At 48.3% G+C, this 19871-nt stretch overlaps 1 protein-coding gene across 2 annotated transcripts in view; it reads right to left on the minus strand.

Moving 5' to 3' along the window:
• LOC309344969 (DEP domain-containing mTOR-interacting protein-like) overlaps positions 1 to 19129 on the minus strand; it is a 36966-nt gene extending 17837 nt beyond the window's left edge. For both annotated transcript variants that reach the window (XM_081867932.1, XM_081867931.1), the window contains exons 1-2: positions 18844 to 19129; positions 5591 to 5769 (exon numbers count right to left, since the gene is read on the minus strand). In XM_081867932.1, the coding sequence (XP_081724058.1) occupies positions 5591 to 5769; positions 18844 to 18983 (319 nt within the window). In that variant the 5' untranslated portion in view covers positions 18984 to 19129. The remainder of the gene's footprint in view (positions 1 to 5590; positions 5770 to 18843) is intronic.
• Between the last annotated feature and the right edge of the window lie 742 nt (positions 19130 to 19871).

Consider the following 19871-nt stretch of genomic DNA (forward strand, 5'->3'; position numbering starts at 1 on the left):
CCCCAACTCTCCACGCCACTCCCCCAGATTGAATCAAACCATGGTCTCTTTGTAGCGCCGCTATAACAACAGTAGCTAAGGGAGCAATCGTGAAAGGGAAGTGGACCAGGCTCCCTTTGACCCTGCTGGAATTCAAGCAACTGCATCCGTTGTCCAGCATGCAAGATACCGTATTTTTTGCTCTATAAGACGCACCAGACCACAAGACGCACCTAGTTTTTGGAGGAGGAAAACAAGAAAAAAAATATTGTGAATTTCAGAAGCCAGAACAGCAAGAGGGATTGCTGCGCAGTGAAAGCAGCAATCCCTCTTGCTGTTCTGGCTTCTGTGATAGCTGCGCAGCCTGCATTCGCTCCATAAGACGCACATACATCTCCCCTTACTTTTTAGGATGGAAAAAGTGAGTCTTATAGAGCAAAAAATACGGTAATCCACAGAAAGGAAAATTTTGCACATCTCTAGCTAGCACCAGCAATCAGCTCATATGTGTGGTGCTTCGAGACAGTGCACACATTCTGATCCACAAGCAAGCAAAGATGCTTTGAAATGAGAGGCCTGTGTCAAGCATTCTTGCCACTAAATACTTTCGCATTTAAGTCAGGCCCAGCTCACTAGCTTGCAGAACCTGGCTAGTTTGATCAAATTAAAGCTCTTTGCAACACCTCAACTCCCCACCAAGTAAATTAAGAAGACCTTTGCTAAGTCGGAGCTGCAAGGTAGTCCTCAGCAGGGCCAGATTTAGGTAGGATGAGGCCCTAAGCTACTGAAGGTATGTCCAGTTGTCTTTTGTCAACAACAAATGGCCGCTGTTTTTTGTGTTGAATATATGCTATATGGTTATTTATGGACCTAATAGGTATCTAAAGCCATTTGTACATAACAAAATATGTATTTTATCAAGGTAATTGTTGAACCGAAATACAATTAAGAAGTCTATTAATAGTGAAATACAATTAAGAAGAAGTATATGAATAGTGAAATAATTATGAAGCTACATTGTAGGAGCCTACACTACACAAAACATAGTTGCTGTATGTAGGTTTTATTTTATTTGCTTTTTATCTTATATTTTGGAAATGTACATGCAGGCTTTTTTTCCCCTTTTAATTTTTTGGGGGCTCCCAAGAGAATGGGGCCCTAAGCTATAGCTTGTTTAGCTTGTGCATAAATCCAGCACTGGTCCTCAGATCTCAAGCCATATAACCAGAATTTACAACAACAGAAAGAAAATGTTCATTTGTGACATTCTTCTCTGTATCATTGACCATACCAGCTTCTGCCATGCCCATTTCCCACCATTGGAATGTGGCCCTTGGAAAGCTGGCCTAATTTGAATCTGGCCCCCAGATTCCCCACCCTTGATGCAGCTAGCCTCGTGTCCTGCTTGACAGCTTCTCAGGGACACCTGGTTGGACACTGTGAGAAAGAGATTAGATAAACTTGGGGTCTGATCCAGCAGGACTCTTATGCTTTCCACTCCCAAATTATGGGTTCAACAGTGTGACGATTTTTTCACACAGGCACTACTTCCAAAAAACACCCACAGCCGTCACATGTGTTCAGCAGCCAATCACACCCACAGCCCTACCAAAATTGGACTCTCCAAGTGTCCTTATTTTACAGGGACAGTCCCAGATTGAAAGAAATCATCCCGATTCCTGATGTGATCCCGCTTTTCCTTAAGATGTCCCTATTTACACTGGAGAAATGTTGGAAGGAATGGAGTTATGCGACCCCTGAACGAGGGAGATAAATAACAACGCAACCTTTAGAAGGCATCTGAAGGCAGCCCTATGTAGGGAAGCTTTTTAATGTTTTATTATGTTTTCATTTATGTTGGAAGCCACCCAGAGTGGCTGGGGCAACCCAGTCCGATGGGTGGGGTATAAATAATAAAATTATGATGGTGATGGAATAGGATGTCCCTGTTTTCATTGGAGAAATGTTGGAGGGTGTGCTGAAGCACAGGGACGCAGGTGGCGCTGTGGGTTAAACCACAGAGCCTAGGACTTGCCGATCAGAAGGTCGGTAGTTTGAATCCCCATGACGGGGTGAGCTCCCATTGCTCGGTCCCTGCTCCTGCCAACCTAGCAGTTTGAAAGCACGTCAAAGTGCAAGTAGATAAATAGGTACCACTCTGGCAGGACCTAATGGTCAGGGGTCCCTTTACCTTTTTTATGCTGAAGCACGTGCACTGTTCCCCTACCCCATGCTCAATTTATTTGTGTGTGTTTTTGAGGGTCCACCAATGTTGCTCTCAATCTTTGCAGGATGGATTTTCAGGTGGACACACACATGCCACGTAAACATGGAAATTTCCCAACCCAGCATCCCAGTTTGGCATGAAGTTCTCCTTTCCCTGCCCCCTCCCCACCTCCCCATCCAAGGTTCGCTGTGCAAGTCAAAACTTGTACCAAGGCCCGTCTCAGACTTTCTGCAAAAATCACATCGGCAGCCTCGGTATATTTTGACTGCTGACAACTCCAGGCTGCAAGCGAGACAGACACAGACTCGAGCCTTGTGTAGCCGTGCCAGAGGAATGATGCCCAGAGGGGGCTTTGCCAGATAAACCTGAAAGGGGAACATTCATCCAGCAGCAGAGTCCCCGCAATGCCTCACGTGAACACCACCCTCTTCTCAATGGCAGGCTTCATCAGGGTGGACTTTGCTGGAGAACCCAAGCCACACCCCTTCTGTCAAGAATGCCGAGCCGCTCTTGGGCAAAGTTCTACCATGAAAATGAAAAAGCCTTCATGTATTCATGCCCCGCGTTCCATCCTTGGTTCATCGCTCACTCCCTTAACTGCTAGAAGACACCAGTTTGCATAGGTGCCAACTTCCTGGGGCCCCCGTGCCCAAGCACCCACAAAATTCCCTATGAAGGAGCTAGGCATCCACAAATTTTGCTGCCAGGAGTGCCAACTTGGCTCCGCGACTGTGGGTGCCAGGGGCCGTGGGTGCCCTGCAGTGTGCATGGCCCTGGCACAGAAATTTGTGGGTGCCCGGCCCCTTCATGGGGAAATTTGTGGGTGCTTGGGCACCCAGGGAGTTGGCACCTAGGGCCAGGGCCATGCATGCTGCATGGCATCCATGGCTGTGGGGACAAGCTGGCATTCCTGCCAGCTTGCTACAGTACGCAGAAGGAGATCATCAGCTTATACTGCTGCTGCATCTTTCTCTCTCTCTTTTATAGTGCTACATAGCAATAATGAGCAAAGCAATTAAGACGGAGCCCTTAGGAGCTGAAGGTTAGATTACTCTTTCTGCTGGAAATTGTATTGTACATAGCAGCCCTTGAATGTAAAGCTATGAATACTCTGGAACCCAAGCTAAATCAGGCTCCAGCATTCCTCTGTAACCATCTACTGCACTTTGCTTATCAGGGACTAGTCACTAGTCAATGTGCTATGCTTTGCTACACTGCTTCTGTTAGGAGAATCCATGTGGCAGTGTGTTTAGATTGCTGTTGTAGTATAAACACTGACAACTGGGAAACACTGGCCTGCGAGCGCTCCAATTGGAGAACAGCCTTTACCAAAGGTGTCATGGGTTTTGAAGACGCTCGAACTCAGGATGCAAGAGAGGAACATGCTAAGAGGAAGGCACACTTGGCAAACCCTCACCGTGATCAACTCCCACCCAGAAACCTATGTCCCCACTGTGGAAGGATGTGTGGATCCAGAATTGGCCTCCACAGTCACTTACAGACTCACTGTTAAGACAGTTGCAGATAGGTAGCCGTGTTGGTCTGCCATAGTCAAAACAAAATAAGTAGCACCTTAAAGACCAACTAAGTTAGTTCTAGGTATCAGCTTTCGTGTGCATGCAAACTTCTTCAGATACACACAGAAGAAGAAGAGGAGGAGGAGGAGGAGGAGATTGCCAGTAGAGGAGACCTAGTCTCAAATTCCTACTCGTGCCAGTAGAGGAGACCTAGTCTCAAATTCCTACTCGTGGAGTTTGCTGAGTTACCATGGATAAGTGTGTACTAGCACTCAACCAACCATTCTACACAGAGTCTGTGATGATGGGCATATCTAGCTCATAGTCCAAGCAGATCCACTGAAATCAGTCACGATGACTAAATTGTCTCCACCACTTTCAATTGGTCTGCTCCAAGTATGAAGTCAGCTAGATACTTCCCCATGAGAGAAAGTGGGAGAGCTGTGGAGGCCACCACCATCTTATTGGAGGAAGATAATTGCTGAGATGTTCTTGAATCCTCCTCCAAAATGTGTGTGCTCAAAGACCCACCATCCTGGAAGCCAGCAAAGCAGAATCAGCAAAGGAAAGGCTCTCTTGAAGCAATAATCTGTGATCCAAAGGCCAAACCTCTTTGGTCCAAACAATTAGAAAGCAACTGTTCTTCCACTTAAACAGTGGCTTTCTAATTGTTTGGACTGAAGAGGCTTATTGGTTCTAGAGAGCCTTTCAGTGGCAGGTTCCCAGATGGACTTAAAGTTTGTTTAAAGAGTTAACTTGGGCCAGGAATATTACCGTATTTTCCCCGCTACAAGACGCACCTGACCATAAGACGCACCTAGTTTTTAGAGGGGGAATGCAAGAAAAAAAAATTCTTTAAAGGGAGCGCTGAGCAGAGCCTGGGATGCATCCCAGGCTCTGCTCAGCGCTCCCTTTCACTGACGGGCTGCCCTTCTCCCTCCTCAGGGAAAAGCCGCCAAGAGCCACGCAGCTCGTGAAAGGGTGTGCAGCTCTTGCGGGCTTTTCCGGGAGGTGGGGGAAGGGACAGAGGGGCTAAGCCAGAAGCCAGAACAGCAAGAGGGAGCACTGCGCAGTGATCCCTCTCGCTATTCTGGCTTCTGGGATAGCTGCGCAGCCTGCATTCGCTCCATAAGACGCACACACATCTCCCCTTACTTTTTAGGAGAGAAAAGGTGCGTCTTATACAGTGGTGCCTCGCAAGACGAAAAGAATCCATTCCGCGAGTGTCTTTGTCTCGCGGTTTTTTCATCTTGCGAAGCAAGCCCATTAGCGGCTTAGCGGATTAGCGCTATTAGCAGCTTAGGGGCTTAGCGGATCAGCTGATAAGCGGCTTAGCGAATCACCTGTTAAGCGGCTTAGATCAGCTGATAAGCGGCTTAGCGGATCAGCTGTTAAGCGGCTTGGCGGCTTAGTGGATCAGCTGATAAGCGGCTTAGCGGATCAGCTGTTAAGTGGCTTAGCGGCTTAGCGGATCAGCTGATAAGCGGCTTAGCGGATCAGCTGTTAAGCGGCTTAGCGGCTTAGCGGATCAGCTGATAAGTGGCTTAGCGGCTTAGAAAAAGGGGGGGAGGAAAACAAACCCGCAGGAATTCGCAATACATTTTCGTCTTGCGAAGCAAGCCCATAGGAAATTCGTTTTGCGAAGCACCTCCAAAATGGAAAACCCTTTCGTCTAGCGGGTTTTCCGTCTTGCGAGGCATTCGTCTTGCGGGGCACCACTGTAGAGCGAAAAACACGGTAATTCATTTCCACAAGATCTCTGATCCTCAGGTGCAGCTGTTTCAAGGCACCAAATTGAACAACCACGGAGGAGTGCGCACATGCACTTGAGAAGAGAAGTGGAATCAGAACTGAGAAATGCACAAACCATGATGGATAATATAATGGTCCATGAGCTTCTGCATCAGCCGGATGCCTGTTTCTCGGTCTGGTGCTTCTTTGTGGTCAATCAACCAATCGGTGAGCTCCTTGGCCACAAAGCAATTGGGGTAGGTGCGAAGGTGGTAGCGCCTGTCCTTAATAAGCTTGCCATCGTGGAGTCGAAGCCTGGAAGGGAAACAGAAAACAGGTCAAGAGCTGGATATGGAGAAATGTAAGCTTCTTTGCTTAGTCAGGAATAATCAGATGTGCAAATATAAGATGCGGACACCTGGCTTGACAGCAGGACATATGAAAAGGATCTAGGAGTCTTAGTAGACCACAAACTTAACATGAGTCAACAGTGTGATGCAACAGCAAACAAAAGCCAATGCTATTCTAGGCTGCATCAACAGACGTATAGTGTCCACATGAAGGGAAGTAATAATGCCACTCTATTCTGCCTTGGTCAGACAACACCTTGAATACTGTGCCCAGTTTGGGGCATCACAATTTAAGGATACTGACAAGCTGGAACATGTGCAGAGGAGGGCAACCTAGGTGATCAAAGATCTGGAAACCAAGCCTTATGAAGAACAGTTGAGGGAATTGGGTTTTGCCTGGAGAAGACAGATGTGTGACCTTCAGATATCTAAAGGGCTGTCACATGGAAGAGGGAGCAAGCTTGTTGTCTGCTGAGCCAGAGGGTAGGACCCAAATGGCTCCCAATCGCAAGAAAGGTGATTCTGACTAAACATTAGGAAGAACTTTCTGATGGTAGGAGCTGTTTGATGGTGGACTGGACTGCTTCAGAAGGTGGTGGGTTTTTAACCCACTGGAGAGTTTTTAAACAGAGGTGGGATGGTGTCAGGCTTCAGGGAATTGACTTCCTCCTTCCTTTGGCAGTAGGTAAGCAGAACAAAGAGAAAGGAGTGTTCTTACCAGTTAGAACTTTAATGCTCACAGCGAGAGAACAAAGAATCCATTTCCTAGGAATGAAGGTGCTCCCAATTAAGGGTTTCACCCACTTCCTCCCTAGTCACCCACGTCTCTACTGCGTCTTGCAACCTGATCTCGTAACCACTGTGCTTTCTTTGCTGCCACCTTATCTGCTCTTCTTGACCTTGGGTTGAGCAGATGAATGCTTTCCAGAGACAGTGAATCTTAACTCTCTCTCTCCCCCAGTGTCCATCCAGTATTTCCCAGCTTCTGCCTTCTGAACCATGTCCCTCTGTAAACCACTGTTCCAAATCTATACTGTCCTCCTGCTCCTGGGAAGATTCAGGAGGAGGCTCCCACCATTCCTCCTCAGTACAGCTCTCCTCAACACAGTCCCTGACAGATGGCGACCTGTCTTGGATTCTTTAGCTGAGATTCCTTCACTGCAGGGGGTTGGACTAGATGACCCTCGGGGCCCCTTCCAACTCTCCAATGCCAGGATTCTACGGTGGAAGTTGGAATATGACGTTTCTGCACTTGAAATCTGAGCGGCAATGTCCTTTTGCTAGCTGCTGTGTTAACCCTGGTGGAAACACGTCTGACTGGTCTTTGTTATGATGCCCTCTCCGGGACTCAATTAGTTCTGGCAATCACTAGTGTTGACGGAGGCTTCATATCAAGGTCAACTGTGCAGAAAAAACTATTTTGGCGGTTTCCAAAGGCCATTCCCCTCCTCCTAACACTTTTCTTGACATTCATCACTGCACTAAACGTTCCTTCCTGGTTGCACCACTTGCTCAAGGCCTACCCAGTTCTCACTGCCGTTTATTTACTGAGTTTATTTAGAACACTGACAGATCGCTTTACCAGTAAATGTTCTCAGACTGATGTACAAAGGCAACAGGAGGAAGACATTGCAAGGAAATCAAATGCTCACAATTATAGGGCGGTTTAAAGAAATAGCCGTAAGCCAAGCAGAACCTCAGAGCAGCTCAGAAGATTGAACTACAGAAGAACAACAGGTTTTGACTCTCCCTTCTGAGGATAATGAGAAAGGGGTCACACATCTCCCCATAGAAGGCTTTTCCAAAGCTCTGGGGATGGAACTGAAAGCTCATGCTCCTTATAGAGGCCAACCTCTGTTACAAATTACAAGGAAGGAGATCCCAACTAAACATTAGGCAGAAGAACCATTTGGCAGTGGAATAGGCTACGCTGGAAGATGGCAAAATCGCCTTCATTGGAGGTTTTTAAGTAATAATAATGATAATAAATTTTCATTTATACCCCGCCCTTCCTGGTTCAGAAAACCAGGCTCAGGGCAGCTAACAGCAAACTTAAAACACTTAATTGATGCAACAAAAAACAGCATAAAATACAGTATAAAGCATGAATAACAATTAATTCAGAATTCAAAAATCAATTTAGGGGGGAAATCCATCCTATAAACATTAGATGATCACCAGGGCTAGCTGGCTAAATTAGTCCTATTTGGGCCAGCAAGGAGACCAGGGGAGAATTAGCCGTGGGATCCCAGAGCGGGCAATCTTCATAAAAAGGGGAGGGGGAGGGAAGGAAGGGGAATAAAAGATCAGACTAAGTTCAAATTGAAGGCCAAGCGGAATAGCTCTGTCTTACAGGCCCTGCGGAAGGAAGTTAAATCCTGCAGGGCCCTGGTCTCATGGGACAGAGCATTCCACCAGGTGGGAGCCATCACTGAGAAGGCCCTGGCCCTGGTGGAGGATAATCTGACTTCCTTAGGGCCCGGGACCTCTAAACTATGATTATTCATGGACCTTAAGGTCCTCTGCGGGACATACCAGGAGAGGCAGTCCCGTAAATACGAGGGCCCTAAGCCACAAATACAGGTTGTATCCAAATATAGGTTGGATGGCACTCTGTTATGGATGCTTTAGTTGAGAGTCCTGTGTTGCAGAGGGTTGGGCTAGATGATCCTCAGGGTCCCTTCCAACTATACAGTTCTATTGCTCCCCATCTCAAAATCAAATCAAATCCTTCTTGTAACCCAGATCTGTCCCAAGCCTTAAACTCTTCATTTTCCCCGATGAGTTTTTGAAAACTTGCCACACTTATGTGACATTTTGAGTAGTTCTCCACTACCTAGCTGTGGATTTTGGAGGCTTTTTTCTTTTCTTTTTACACGTTGCTCCTTTTGCTTTATTGAATCCATCTGCCAGTTGCCAACGCCTTCTTTGCCCTGCTGCAATCCAGTAAGTTTTCCAGGCTTGATGCAAGCCCTCAGCTTCAAAAGCACCTCTAAACACATCAGAGCCAAATTTACCTCTCTCTGCATGTGTTTATGAAGCCATGACCATGGGAAAGGGGGCACAGAAGTGGAATCTATTAGATACGTCTCGCAGAGCCTCTCAAAACCCCGGAACCTAGATTAAAATAGCGTAGGCAATGGCGTAACGTTGTCAAGGTCACTAGGAGAACAGAACTACCCTTGACAATCTTAATCACAGGCAAAGTCTCAGTGCATTAAGCAAATATCACAAGATATCCGATACCAGAAAAACAGCCCGTAGTGCTCTTTCAAATATTGTTTTTGTTTAAACAAAGGAAGACTGTGCACCCAGCAAAACACCGCTGTGCTCTCAGAGCAAAGTGTGAGGACAAGTTATTCCTGACAATTCTCTGGGGCTTCACTCCATTTCCAGGCCTCATGTTCACGGTTTACTGTCTGTGTGCAGATACATGCTTGCACATTTGCATATAGGCCCCATCTGCACTACATATTTAAAGCAGTATCATACCACTTCTTGGGAGAAAAGCGATGAGAAACCTAGACAGCATCTTAAAAAGTAGAGACATCACCTTGCCGACAAAGGTCCGTATCGTTTTTGAATGTCTTATGTAGATTTTTTCAATTTCGTTGTTCTGTATGGGACAATGACAATAAAGATTATCGGATCGTGACATAAAGCTATGGCTTTCCCAGTAGTGATGTATGGAAGTGAGAGCTGGACCACAAAGAAGGCTGACTGCCGAAGAATTGATGCTTTTGAATTATGGTGCTGGAGGAGACTCTTGAGAGTCCCATGGACAGCAAGAAGATCAAACCTATCCATTCAGAAGGAAATCAGCCCTGAGTGCTCACTGGAAGGACAGATCCTGAAGCTGAGGCTCCAATACTTTGGTCACCTCATGAGAAGAGAAGACTCCCTGGAAAAGACCCTGATGTTGGGAAAGATTGAGGGCACAAGGAGAAGGGGACCACAGAGAATGAAATGGTTGGACAGTGTTCTCGAAGCTACCAGCATGAGTTTGACCAAGCTGCGGGAGGCAGTGGAGGACAAAAGTGCCTGGCATGCTCTGGTCCACGGGGTCACGAAGAGTTGGACATGACTAAAAGACTAAGCAACCACCACCACCACTATAAATAGTCATGGCTTCCCAAGAAGAATCCTGGGAGGTATAGTTTGTTAAGGGTGCTGAGATTTTATTGGGGGCATCAGGAAAGCTCCTCCCCACATCACTGATCACATGGTGGGGCGCGCACACACTATCTGATTGGCAATGTCCAACAACTTTCGAAGGCCCTTGAATATTATATTGCAAGTCCCTAGGAGTCAGATCCCATGATTCCCATCACAGAGCCACAATTCCCAGAGTTCCCTTGGAAGAGGGATTGATTGCTAAACCATATATCAGTTATCCCTCTCCAACATCAGAGAGGCCGATCTGAGTGGCTTCTCAGCCAATAGAGCCTGAGACTTTTAATCTCAGGGTCATTGGGCAAAAGATTCCGGCATTGCAAGGGGTTGGACTAGATGACCCTCGGCTCCCTTCCAACACTACAATTCCATGATGCTATAATCACACATACCCTTGCCACAACAGAAATCTGATGTCACGGCCCAGCCAAAGTTGATAATTAACTGTTGGTGTTCTCTGCTAGCCCTCATATGAGTGTTTAACCTTAATCATGTGATTAAGGTATTCAACTGAAAATCTCCATTTTGAAAGGGAGTTGCCTTGGTTTTTTTGTTCCCAGGAGGTCAGAGAAAAATGTCCGACCGGGGTCGCCAATTCATCTCGAGCTTCTGGCAGAGGCTGCTGGGCATCCTGAACGTCAAGATCAACTTAGCGTCGGCACGACACCCGCAGACCAACGGACAAGCGGAGAGGGTCAACGCCATCATGCAGCAGTACCTGCGATGCTACGCGAATCAACAGCCCTCGACCTGGGTGGACTACCTACCGCTGGCCGAGTTTGCCTACAACAACACGAAGCACGTGTCTACGGGGGTGACACCGTTCTTCGCCAACAATGGGTGGCATCCCAGAACCTTCCCGGGGTTAGAGACGAAGGGGGAGGGGGAGCCACGGGGAGCAGAGGCCTTGGCAGCGGAGTTACAGGAGGTCCACGAGCAACTCCGAAGGCACTTGGAGCTAGCAAAACACGCCTACAAAATGCAGGCAGACAGACACAGGAGAGTCGGGGAAGACATCCAGGTGGGGGACTGGGTCTGGTTAGCAGCCCAGGCAGTGCCGGCCAGAACGTTAGCTAAGAAGAAGCTCAGACACAAGCAACTAGGGCCTTACCAAGTCGAGGCACAAATCAATCCAGTGGCCTTCCGGTTGACACTCCCGGAGGACTCCAGAATGCACCCGGTCTTTCATAGATCAGTGCTCACACCCTACAAGGAACCCCACAGGTTTCAGGCGCCAGGGAACACATCAGACCCACTCAGCAAATCGCCAACGGGGGGGGGGGTCACCGAGGGCGGCGCCACTCAACGAGGTCACGGAGATTTTAGACTCGAGATGGGGGGAAGAGGGGGTTGAATATCTCCTAGCCAGGGAAGGTACCCCGGCCAGCGCCAACAGGTGGGTACCGTACTATGCCGTGGAGGAGCACTACCTCAAAGATGAGTTCCATGCACTCTTCCCACACAGACCTATGCCGGCAGATTTTTTCGACGACTATCTTTTCACACCCACACTTTCAGCCAGCACGTTCCAGGGGTTCTCATCAGATGAGGAACCAGCGCCCGACACACGCTCCCCAGAGGGATCTCTCTCGGGGTTTGCCACAGACTGCTCTTATTGGTGGGACGATCAACCGGATGTGGGGTGGAGCAGGGAACTGCTGAGGGGGCCCTTACACGTAGCATCACCCGAGGCAACAGGGGGAGAGAGGGACATGGACGTGTTGGGGGAGGATCCTGGGTTCGAGCACAGCTGCAGAGAGATGGAAGCAGAGGAGATCGACGTCGACGAGCCCATTACGGACTGGCCGGATCAAGCTGGCTGGCTGCACACCAGGGGGGAAGAACTGTATCCCGCACTCACCCCCACAGCACTGGAGCACCCGGAACCCGCACCCGAAGAGGGGGAGGGGGGAAGGGGGGCTTCGAGGGGGGGATGGATGTCAGGGGCTCAGGAGCAGAGGCACAGGGGAGAGAGGAAATGGAGAGCGAAGGGGAAGAATCTGAGGGCAGCGTAGGGGAGTATGACAGTGGCCCAAGAGATTCCATGAGCTTCTCCAGCGAATCAGAAGATTCCCAGAGGGGGGCGCCGATGGCCAGGGCAAGGGGGGTCCCGGGGGGACGCACCAGAAGCAAGGGGCCAGCGGGGACTCCCAAAGCAGCAGCGGGAGATCAGGACCAGCTCCCCCACCAGAGCGTAGTGGGGGGGAAGAGTCCCATGTATCAGGGCCAGCGTCTCCTCCAGCAGGGAGAGAAGATGAGTCAGGACTGACCACGCCTCTATTGGAGAGTGAGGGAACGGAGGGGGAGTCAGGTCCAGCTAGCCTCCCCGAAGGGGGAAGCAGTGACAGGAGCAGTGTAACGGTCAGGAGGAAGGTTGCCGGCTGGGCGCGGGCGCCAAGTTCAAATGTACAGGCGCGCGGGACAGCAGAGAACCCGGATTGGGAACCAGGTCCTAAAGCCCGCCGGAGGCAGGGGGAAGACTCAGGGGACTCAGCGTCAGAAGAGTCTAGAAAGGGCAAGACCCCAGCGGACAGGCGGACCCAGAGGAGGAAAGAGCAAAGGAAGAGGTGGAGCAAGGCTAGAGTCTTAAACTGGTGTCTGGGGGGAGGAGATTCAGACGGAGCTTCAGCGGTCTAGTGTTTGAGACGTAGAGCTGCGCGCCGCGGCTTTGAAATCGAAACTGAACTTCAATAAAGACTTTTGTATATAACAACGAACTGGCGTTGGTCCTTTGTGAGCTGGGACCTCGGGCAGCTCTGACAGTAATAAAAAAAGAGCAAAAACAATACCCCCCCCCAAAAAAACCCCACATTTAAAAGGGCATAGAATGTTAATCAGTCAAAGAGCTGGTTGAAGAGGAACGTTTACAACTGGTCCCTAAAGATGTATAAAAACAACAACAACAATTTATACGAAGTGTTGAAAGCGGCCTTGCATTTGACTGCCCGGACAGCATCAACAGCACAAATCAGCATGAGTATGTAATAAAATAGTAGGTCTGGCAGGGCCCAAAATTACAAATACAGTGGATGCTCAGGTTGCGAACGTGATCCGTGCGGGAGGCACGCTCGCAACCCACAGCGCCGTGTCTGCGCATGCGTGGGTTGCGATTCGGTGCTTTTGTGCATGCGCAAAGCACAATTTAGCGTAACTGCCGAAACTCGGAAGTAACCCATTCCAGTATTTCCAGGTTCCAGCAGTTCTGTAACCCAAAAAAACGCTACCTGAAGCGTCTGTAACCTGAGATATGACTGTACCCTTCTTTCATTTCATAGAATCATAGAATCATAGAATCATAGAATCATAGAGTTGGAAGAGACCACAAGGGCCATCGAGTCCAACCCCCTGCCAAGCAGGAAACACCATCAGAGCACTCCTGACATATGGTTGTCAAGCCTCTGCTTAAAGACCTCCAAAGAAGGAGACTCCACCACACTCCTTGGCAGCAAATTCCACTGTCGAACAGCTCTTACTGTCAGGAAGTTCTTCCTAATGTTTAGGTGGAATCTTCTTTCTTGTAGTTTGGAACCATTGCTCCGTGTCCGCTTCTCTGGAGCAGCAGAAAACAACCTTTCTCCCTCCTCTATGTGACATCCTTTTATATATTTGAACATGGCTATCATATCACCCCTTAACCTCCTCTTCTCCAGGCTAAACATGCCCAGCTCCCTTAGCCGTTCCTCATAAGGCATCGTTTCCAGGCCTTTGACCATTTTGGTTGCCCTCCTCTGGACTCGTTCCAGTTTGTCAGAGTCCAACTGGACACAGTACTCCAGGTGAGGTCTGACCAGAGCAGAATACAGTGGCACTATTACTTCCCTTGATCTAGATGCTATACTCCTATTGATGCAGCCCAGAATTGCATTGGCTTTTTTAGCTGCCGCGTCACACTGTTGGCTCATGTCAAGTTTGTGGTCAACTAAGACTCCTAGATCCTTTTCACATGTACTGCTCTCAAGCCAGGTGTCACCCATCTTGTATTTGTGCCTCTCATTTTTTTTTGCCCAAGTGCAATACTTTACATTTCTCCCTATTAAAATTCATCTTGTTTGTTTTGTCCCAGTTCTCTAATCTGTCAAGGTCGTTTTGAAGTGTGATCCTGTCCTCTGGGGTGTTAGCCACCCCTCCCAGTTTGGTGTCATCTGCAAATTTGATCAGGATGCCCTTGAGTCCATCATCCAAGTCGTTGATAAAGATGTTGAATAAGACCGGGCCCAAGACAGAACCCTGTGGCACCCCACTAGTCACTCTTCTCCAGGATGAAGAGGAACCATTGATGAGCACCCTTTGGGTTCGGTCAGACAGCCAGTTACAAATCCACTGAGTGGTAGCATAGTCAAGTCCTCATTTTACCAGCTTCTTTACAAGAATATCATGGGGCACCTTGTCAAATGCCTTGCTGAAATCAAGGTAGGCTACATCCACTGCGTTCCCTTCATCTACCAGGCTTGTAATTCTGTCAAAAAATGAGATCAGGTTAGTCTGACATGACTTATTTTTCAGAAATCCATGCTGACTATTGGTGATCACAGCATTCCTTTCTAGGTGCTCACAGACTGTTTGCTTAATGATCTGCTCCAGAATCTTCCCTGGTATTGATGTCAGACTGACTGGGCGGTAATTATTTGGGTCCTCTCTTTCCCCCTTTTTGAAAATAGGGACAACATTTCCTTTCCTCGTTCCTACAAAATCTTCCTCCGTAACTACTTAAAAAGAAAGAACGTCAAGCTGAAAGCAGTCTTCAAGATTTTATTTTGTGTGCAGCACTTAGGTTTCCAGTGGCTCTGTAAACAGTAAATATCATTATTCACCAGAAGAGAGTCTACTCCTATATTTGCTTCCCAATAAAAGCACATGGAATGCGATCTTTCCAAATCCTTTCCCTGCCAACAGCTGGCTTGAGCCAAACCTGGTAAAGATGAGTTTTACATGGGCTGCTTTTGACCCCAACCCAGCGCACTCCCTCCTGCCACCTGCCACAAAATTATAGACCAGGACAATCTTCCTCCGTTCTACAGCAGAAGGCAGTCATCACGGCCTGCGTTCACCTTGCCTGCACCTACAAACACCGTCCTCAGGCAGTGGAGCCGCCGTCCTGAAATGCCCTCTATGGTTCAGAAAACCAACAAGGATTCTTCACACTCGACAGCTTCTGGAATTCCAGCCATGATTTCTGTTTGATGGACCTGGTTCATGGAATGTTTTTCACTTGGCAAGGGTTGCCGTCCATCGGGGGCTTGCTCAAAAGAGGCCTTTGCAAAACAATTCTGGCATTGAAGCAGGGCTGCCATACGTCCGGATTTTCCCGGACATCACTGGGATTCCAAAGGTGTCGTTGACGTCCAGAGGGAATTTGCAAAAGGTGGCGCTTTGTTCTGGATCTTAGAGAAGTGAATCGAAAAATCGTGGGGGGGGGGGGTTGGGGGGGGAGGAGCTCAACAACTTTCAGGGTGTCCTGGTTTTTACTTTTTGAAATATGGCAACCCTACATTGAAATAAATAAATTACCAGGCTTCTAGCCCTTATGAGCATAGCATTATATGTATTTTTATATTTTTGTATTTTATTTTGACAAAGTAATACAGTGGTACCTCAGGTTAAGCACTTAATTCGTTCCGGAGGTCCGTACTTAACCTGAAACTGTTCTTAACCTGAAGCACCACTTTAGCTAATGGGGCCTCCCGCTGCTGCCACCACACAATTTCTGTTCTCATCCTGAAGTTCTTAACCTGAAGCACTATTTCTGGGTTAGTGGAGTCTTATGTAACCTGAAGTGTATGTAACCCGAGGCACCGCTGTAATCATAAATAAATAAGAATAAAAATGCCCACCCCACCACCAAGACCATTCCATAGGAACTATCCAAGCTCCCAAAATTTCAACACCTCTTGTGATGGTTTGACCAGCATTGTATTTATAAACCTGCAGATAGTGCCTGTGAAAGTATGCTTAGGAAGGAGAAAAACTTCTTTTCTGCACGATGCATAACCTTAAACCTCTCCTCTTGCTCGCCTTTCCTCTAAACTAAATATCCCCAAATTTTGCCACCTTTCTTCTCAATCCCCTTAATCAGTTTTGTGCCCCTTTTCCGAGCCTGTTCCCTTTCTACAATACCCTTTCTATGGTGATGCTGCAAAAAAAAAACAAATACAAAAAAACCCCCTAAGTATTCCAAGGGCAGTTGCACCAAATGTTACTCTAATGGAAGTCTTATTTTCAGCTCCTTTCCTAATGATCCCTAGCATGCAATTCATATTTTTCACAGTTGCCGTACATTGTCTCAACATCTTCATCATTAAGTTTGTTGCTGTTGCTGGTATCTGTCTTGTCTCGAGGGACAATGGAGTGTGCCTCCGGGGTTGAAGTCAAACTGCTGTGTTAGCAGCACCAAAGCGACCTTCCATAGTGTGCAAGCCTGGGCAGGGCGTACAGAGGTCCTGGGCTACCCAAATGACAAGGCCCTCCTCTCGGCCTTGCTGGTGTGGTCCAAAGGAAAGCAGAGCAAGACGTTTGGCACCAGCTTGGCTGCAGGATTCGCTGGAAGGAAGCATACAAGGCACCCTCCAAACATCTTAACGACTGCGGTCAGGATTGGTTTAGAGTTTGCTCCGTATCCTATGCCTCTGTCAAAGATATCTCACAAGGTAGCGGAGGTTCAGGACCAGAGTTTTTCTCCTCCTAGATGGGCTACCTTACCAGGTTGATGGAGGATAGGACTTGAACCAATGGCTTTAAGCTACAAGATTCCAAATAAACATTAGGAAGCACTTTCTGACGGCAAGAGCTGCTCGATAGCAGCATGGTCTCCTTCAGAAGGTGGTGGTCTCTCCTTCGATGGAGGTTTTTAAGCAGAGGCTGGATGGCCACCTCTCAGGGACTCTTTAGCTGTGATTCCTGCATTGCAGGTAGGTGGCATAGATGACTTTTGGGTGCCATCCAATTCTTACAAATCTATGATGATGGTGATAATAAATTAAGTCAAGTAACCTTTATTGGGAGGGACGCGGGTGGCGCTGTGGGTTAAACCACAGAGCCTAGGACTTGCCGATCAGAAGGTCGGCGGTTCGAATCCCCGTGACAGGGTGAGCTCCCGTTGCTCGGTCCCTGCTCCTGCCAACCTAGCAGTTCGAAAGCACGTCAAAGTGCAAGTAGATAAATAGGTACCGCACCAGCTGGAAGGTAAACGGCGTTTCCATGCGCTGCTGTGGTTCGCCAGAAGCGGCTTAGTCATGCTGGCCACATGACCTGGAAGCTGTACGCCGGCTCCCTCAGCCAATAAAGCGAGATGAGCGCCGCAACCCCAGAGTCGGTCATCTCGCTTTATTGGACTTAATGGTCAGGGGTCCCTTTACCTTTACCTAACCTTTATTGGCATCACATAAGAACATTCAGAATACATTTAAAATAGGCCAGTGGCTATCTTTCTTTTATGCTGGCTAAGCATTTGTTTTTCAGCAGACAAAGAGACCTTACTCAGTGGAGTTTTGTCGGACTCCTTCCCTTCCCCAGGGCTACAACTGTTTTGTACAAAGATACGACAACTCGGGCTTTCAGAGGATCTCTTGGGTGCTGTGGCTCTCCCAGTCGCCAAGACCATGTTAAAAACTAGGCTGTGGGACATAGATTGCCAGGGACTAATCTCAGCTGTGGGGGAAAAATGCTCCCCTCTATTTTCGACTCTCTGGGATGCAGGAATTTAATCTTAATTATTTACAATTTTTGTTTAATATGCAAGAAAGAAGGGTCTTTTCGCTGGCTAGGTTCAATTCTAATCCTTCTAACCTCCTTTCGGGTAGGTTTGTGGGTTTGGCAGAAGGAGATTGGATCTGCCCATGCGATGCCCACCTGGTGGAAACTCTAGCTTAACTGTAAAATGTATGATGATCTCCCCCAACAATTTCTAGACCATCTATGTATTCCAACATGGAAACCAGAGACGGAGGTTAGATGCTTCTTATTACAGGGGAGAGACCAGGAGACCACCAAGACAGTAGCTAAGTTCCTCTATTTGATTTTTTTGTTGCCGTAATATGCTACAGGATCCTGCCCTTGCTGGAAACCCTCAAAGATGAGGCAGATTGCTCGCCCATTCTGCCCTTTGGCGGGTGACTGTGGCATGATGATAATAGATCAGGGACCACCTCGCATTTAGTCAGTGTAATCACCTTGCCGAGACATCACCTTACCAGCAAAGGTCCATATAGTTAAAGCTATGGTTTTCCCAGTAGTGATGTATGGAAGTGAGAGCTGGACCATAAAGAAGGCTGATCGCCAAAAAATTGATGCTTTTGAATTCTGGTGCTGGAGGAGACTCTTGAGAGTCTCATGGACTGCAAGAAGATCAAACCTCTCCATTCTGAAGGAAATCAGCCCTGAGTGCTCACTGGAAGGACAGATCCTGAAGCTGAGGCTCCAGTACTTTGGCCACCTCGTGAGAAGAGAAGACTCCCTGGAAAAGACCCTGATGCTGGGAAAGATGAAGGGCACAAGGAGAAGGGGACAACAGAGGACGAGATGGTTGCATAGTATTCTTGAAGCTACCAGCATGAGTTTGACCAAACTGCGGGAGGCAGTGGAGGACAGGAGTGCCTGGCGTGCTCTGGTCCAGGGGGTCACGAAGAGTCGGACATGACTAAATGACTAAACAACAACAACAAACCCTCCTTTTGCAATTGTGACTTACATTTGCACAAAGGTTTAAAAGAAATAAAATAACAGAGGCATCTTAAGCCTGGGATCTGTCTCTCTTTGGCTGGCTTGCAACCGAGTACTGGAAAGTTACAGCCAGCCACTTCCAAAAAGGGGGGGGGGGAGCAAACGAATGGGGAACCCTGAAAGAGAGAAGGCTCAAGTGCAAAGAACATACCTCAGTTGCTCCCCTGCGATCATGACCTCAGCTCGGTGATGCTTCTCCGTTGCTTTTTGCTTCAGGATGCTGCCAAGGTTTTCCATCCCGTCCGGTCCTTGAAAGCTGTTTGGGGAAGCCGGGTGCGAGGACAGCTCCATCTCGCAGGCTCCTTGGCAGCTAGGGAAGCAGCTTCCCGCCACCGGTGGCTGCTTCTGTGCCTTTCTGTTTACAGTGGAGTTTCCTGCCAGGGTCCTCTTGTTAGCACTTCATTTGGAAGAGCCAATTCAGGCTGCTTGAAGCTTCCTGGGAAAGCAGAGAGGGGGGGGGGAGGGAGGGAGAGGGAGAGAGGCGGGACCATACTGAAGGAGGTTGAAGGAGGCCTGCCCTCCACTTTCCTACAGATGCTGCTCCGCCTTAAGCTGGAAACAGGTAGGTACACAGGAAGTGAGGAACAGATTCCCCCCCCCCCCGAGAACAAGGGCAACACCTAAGCTCTTTGGGGGGGACGGACGCGGGTGGCGCTGCGGGTTAAACCACAGAGCCTAGGGCTTGCAGATCAGAAGGTTGGTGGTTCGAATCGCCACGATGGGGTGAGCTCCCGTTGCTTGGTCCCTGCTCCTGCCCACCTAGCAGTTCAAAAGCACGTCAAAGTGCAAGTAGATAAATAGGTACCACTCTGGCGGGAAGGTAAACAGCATTTCCGTGCACTGCTCTGGTTCCCCAGAAGCGGCTTAGTCATGCTGGCCACATGAGCCGGAAGCTGTATGCCAGCTCCCTCGGCAATAAAGCGAGATGAGCGCCGCAAGCCCAGAGTTGGTCACGACTGGACCTAATGGTCAGGGGTCCCTTTATCTTTAAGGTCTTTATTATTATTATTATTGGTTTTCACATATTACATTACAATACAGATGTACCAAAGCCAACACCATTTCTTCCCCACCCCCCCATACATTTATATTTCCTCAATACATCATATTATTTTCTCCCACTTCCCTCCGCCCCCACTCGATTTCCTCCACATTACACAATTTACAATAATCTTTGCA

Source organism: Podarcis erhardii (genome assembly GCF_964252035.2).
Source record: "Podarcis erhardii genome assembly, chromosome: 6".
NCBI lineage: Eukaryota > Metazoa > Chordata > Lepidosauria > Squamata > Lacertidae > Podarcis > Podarcis erhardii.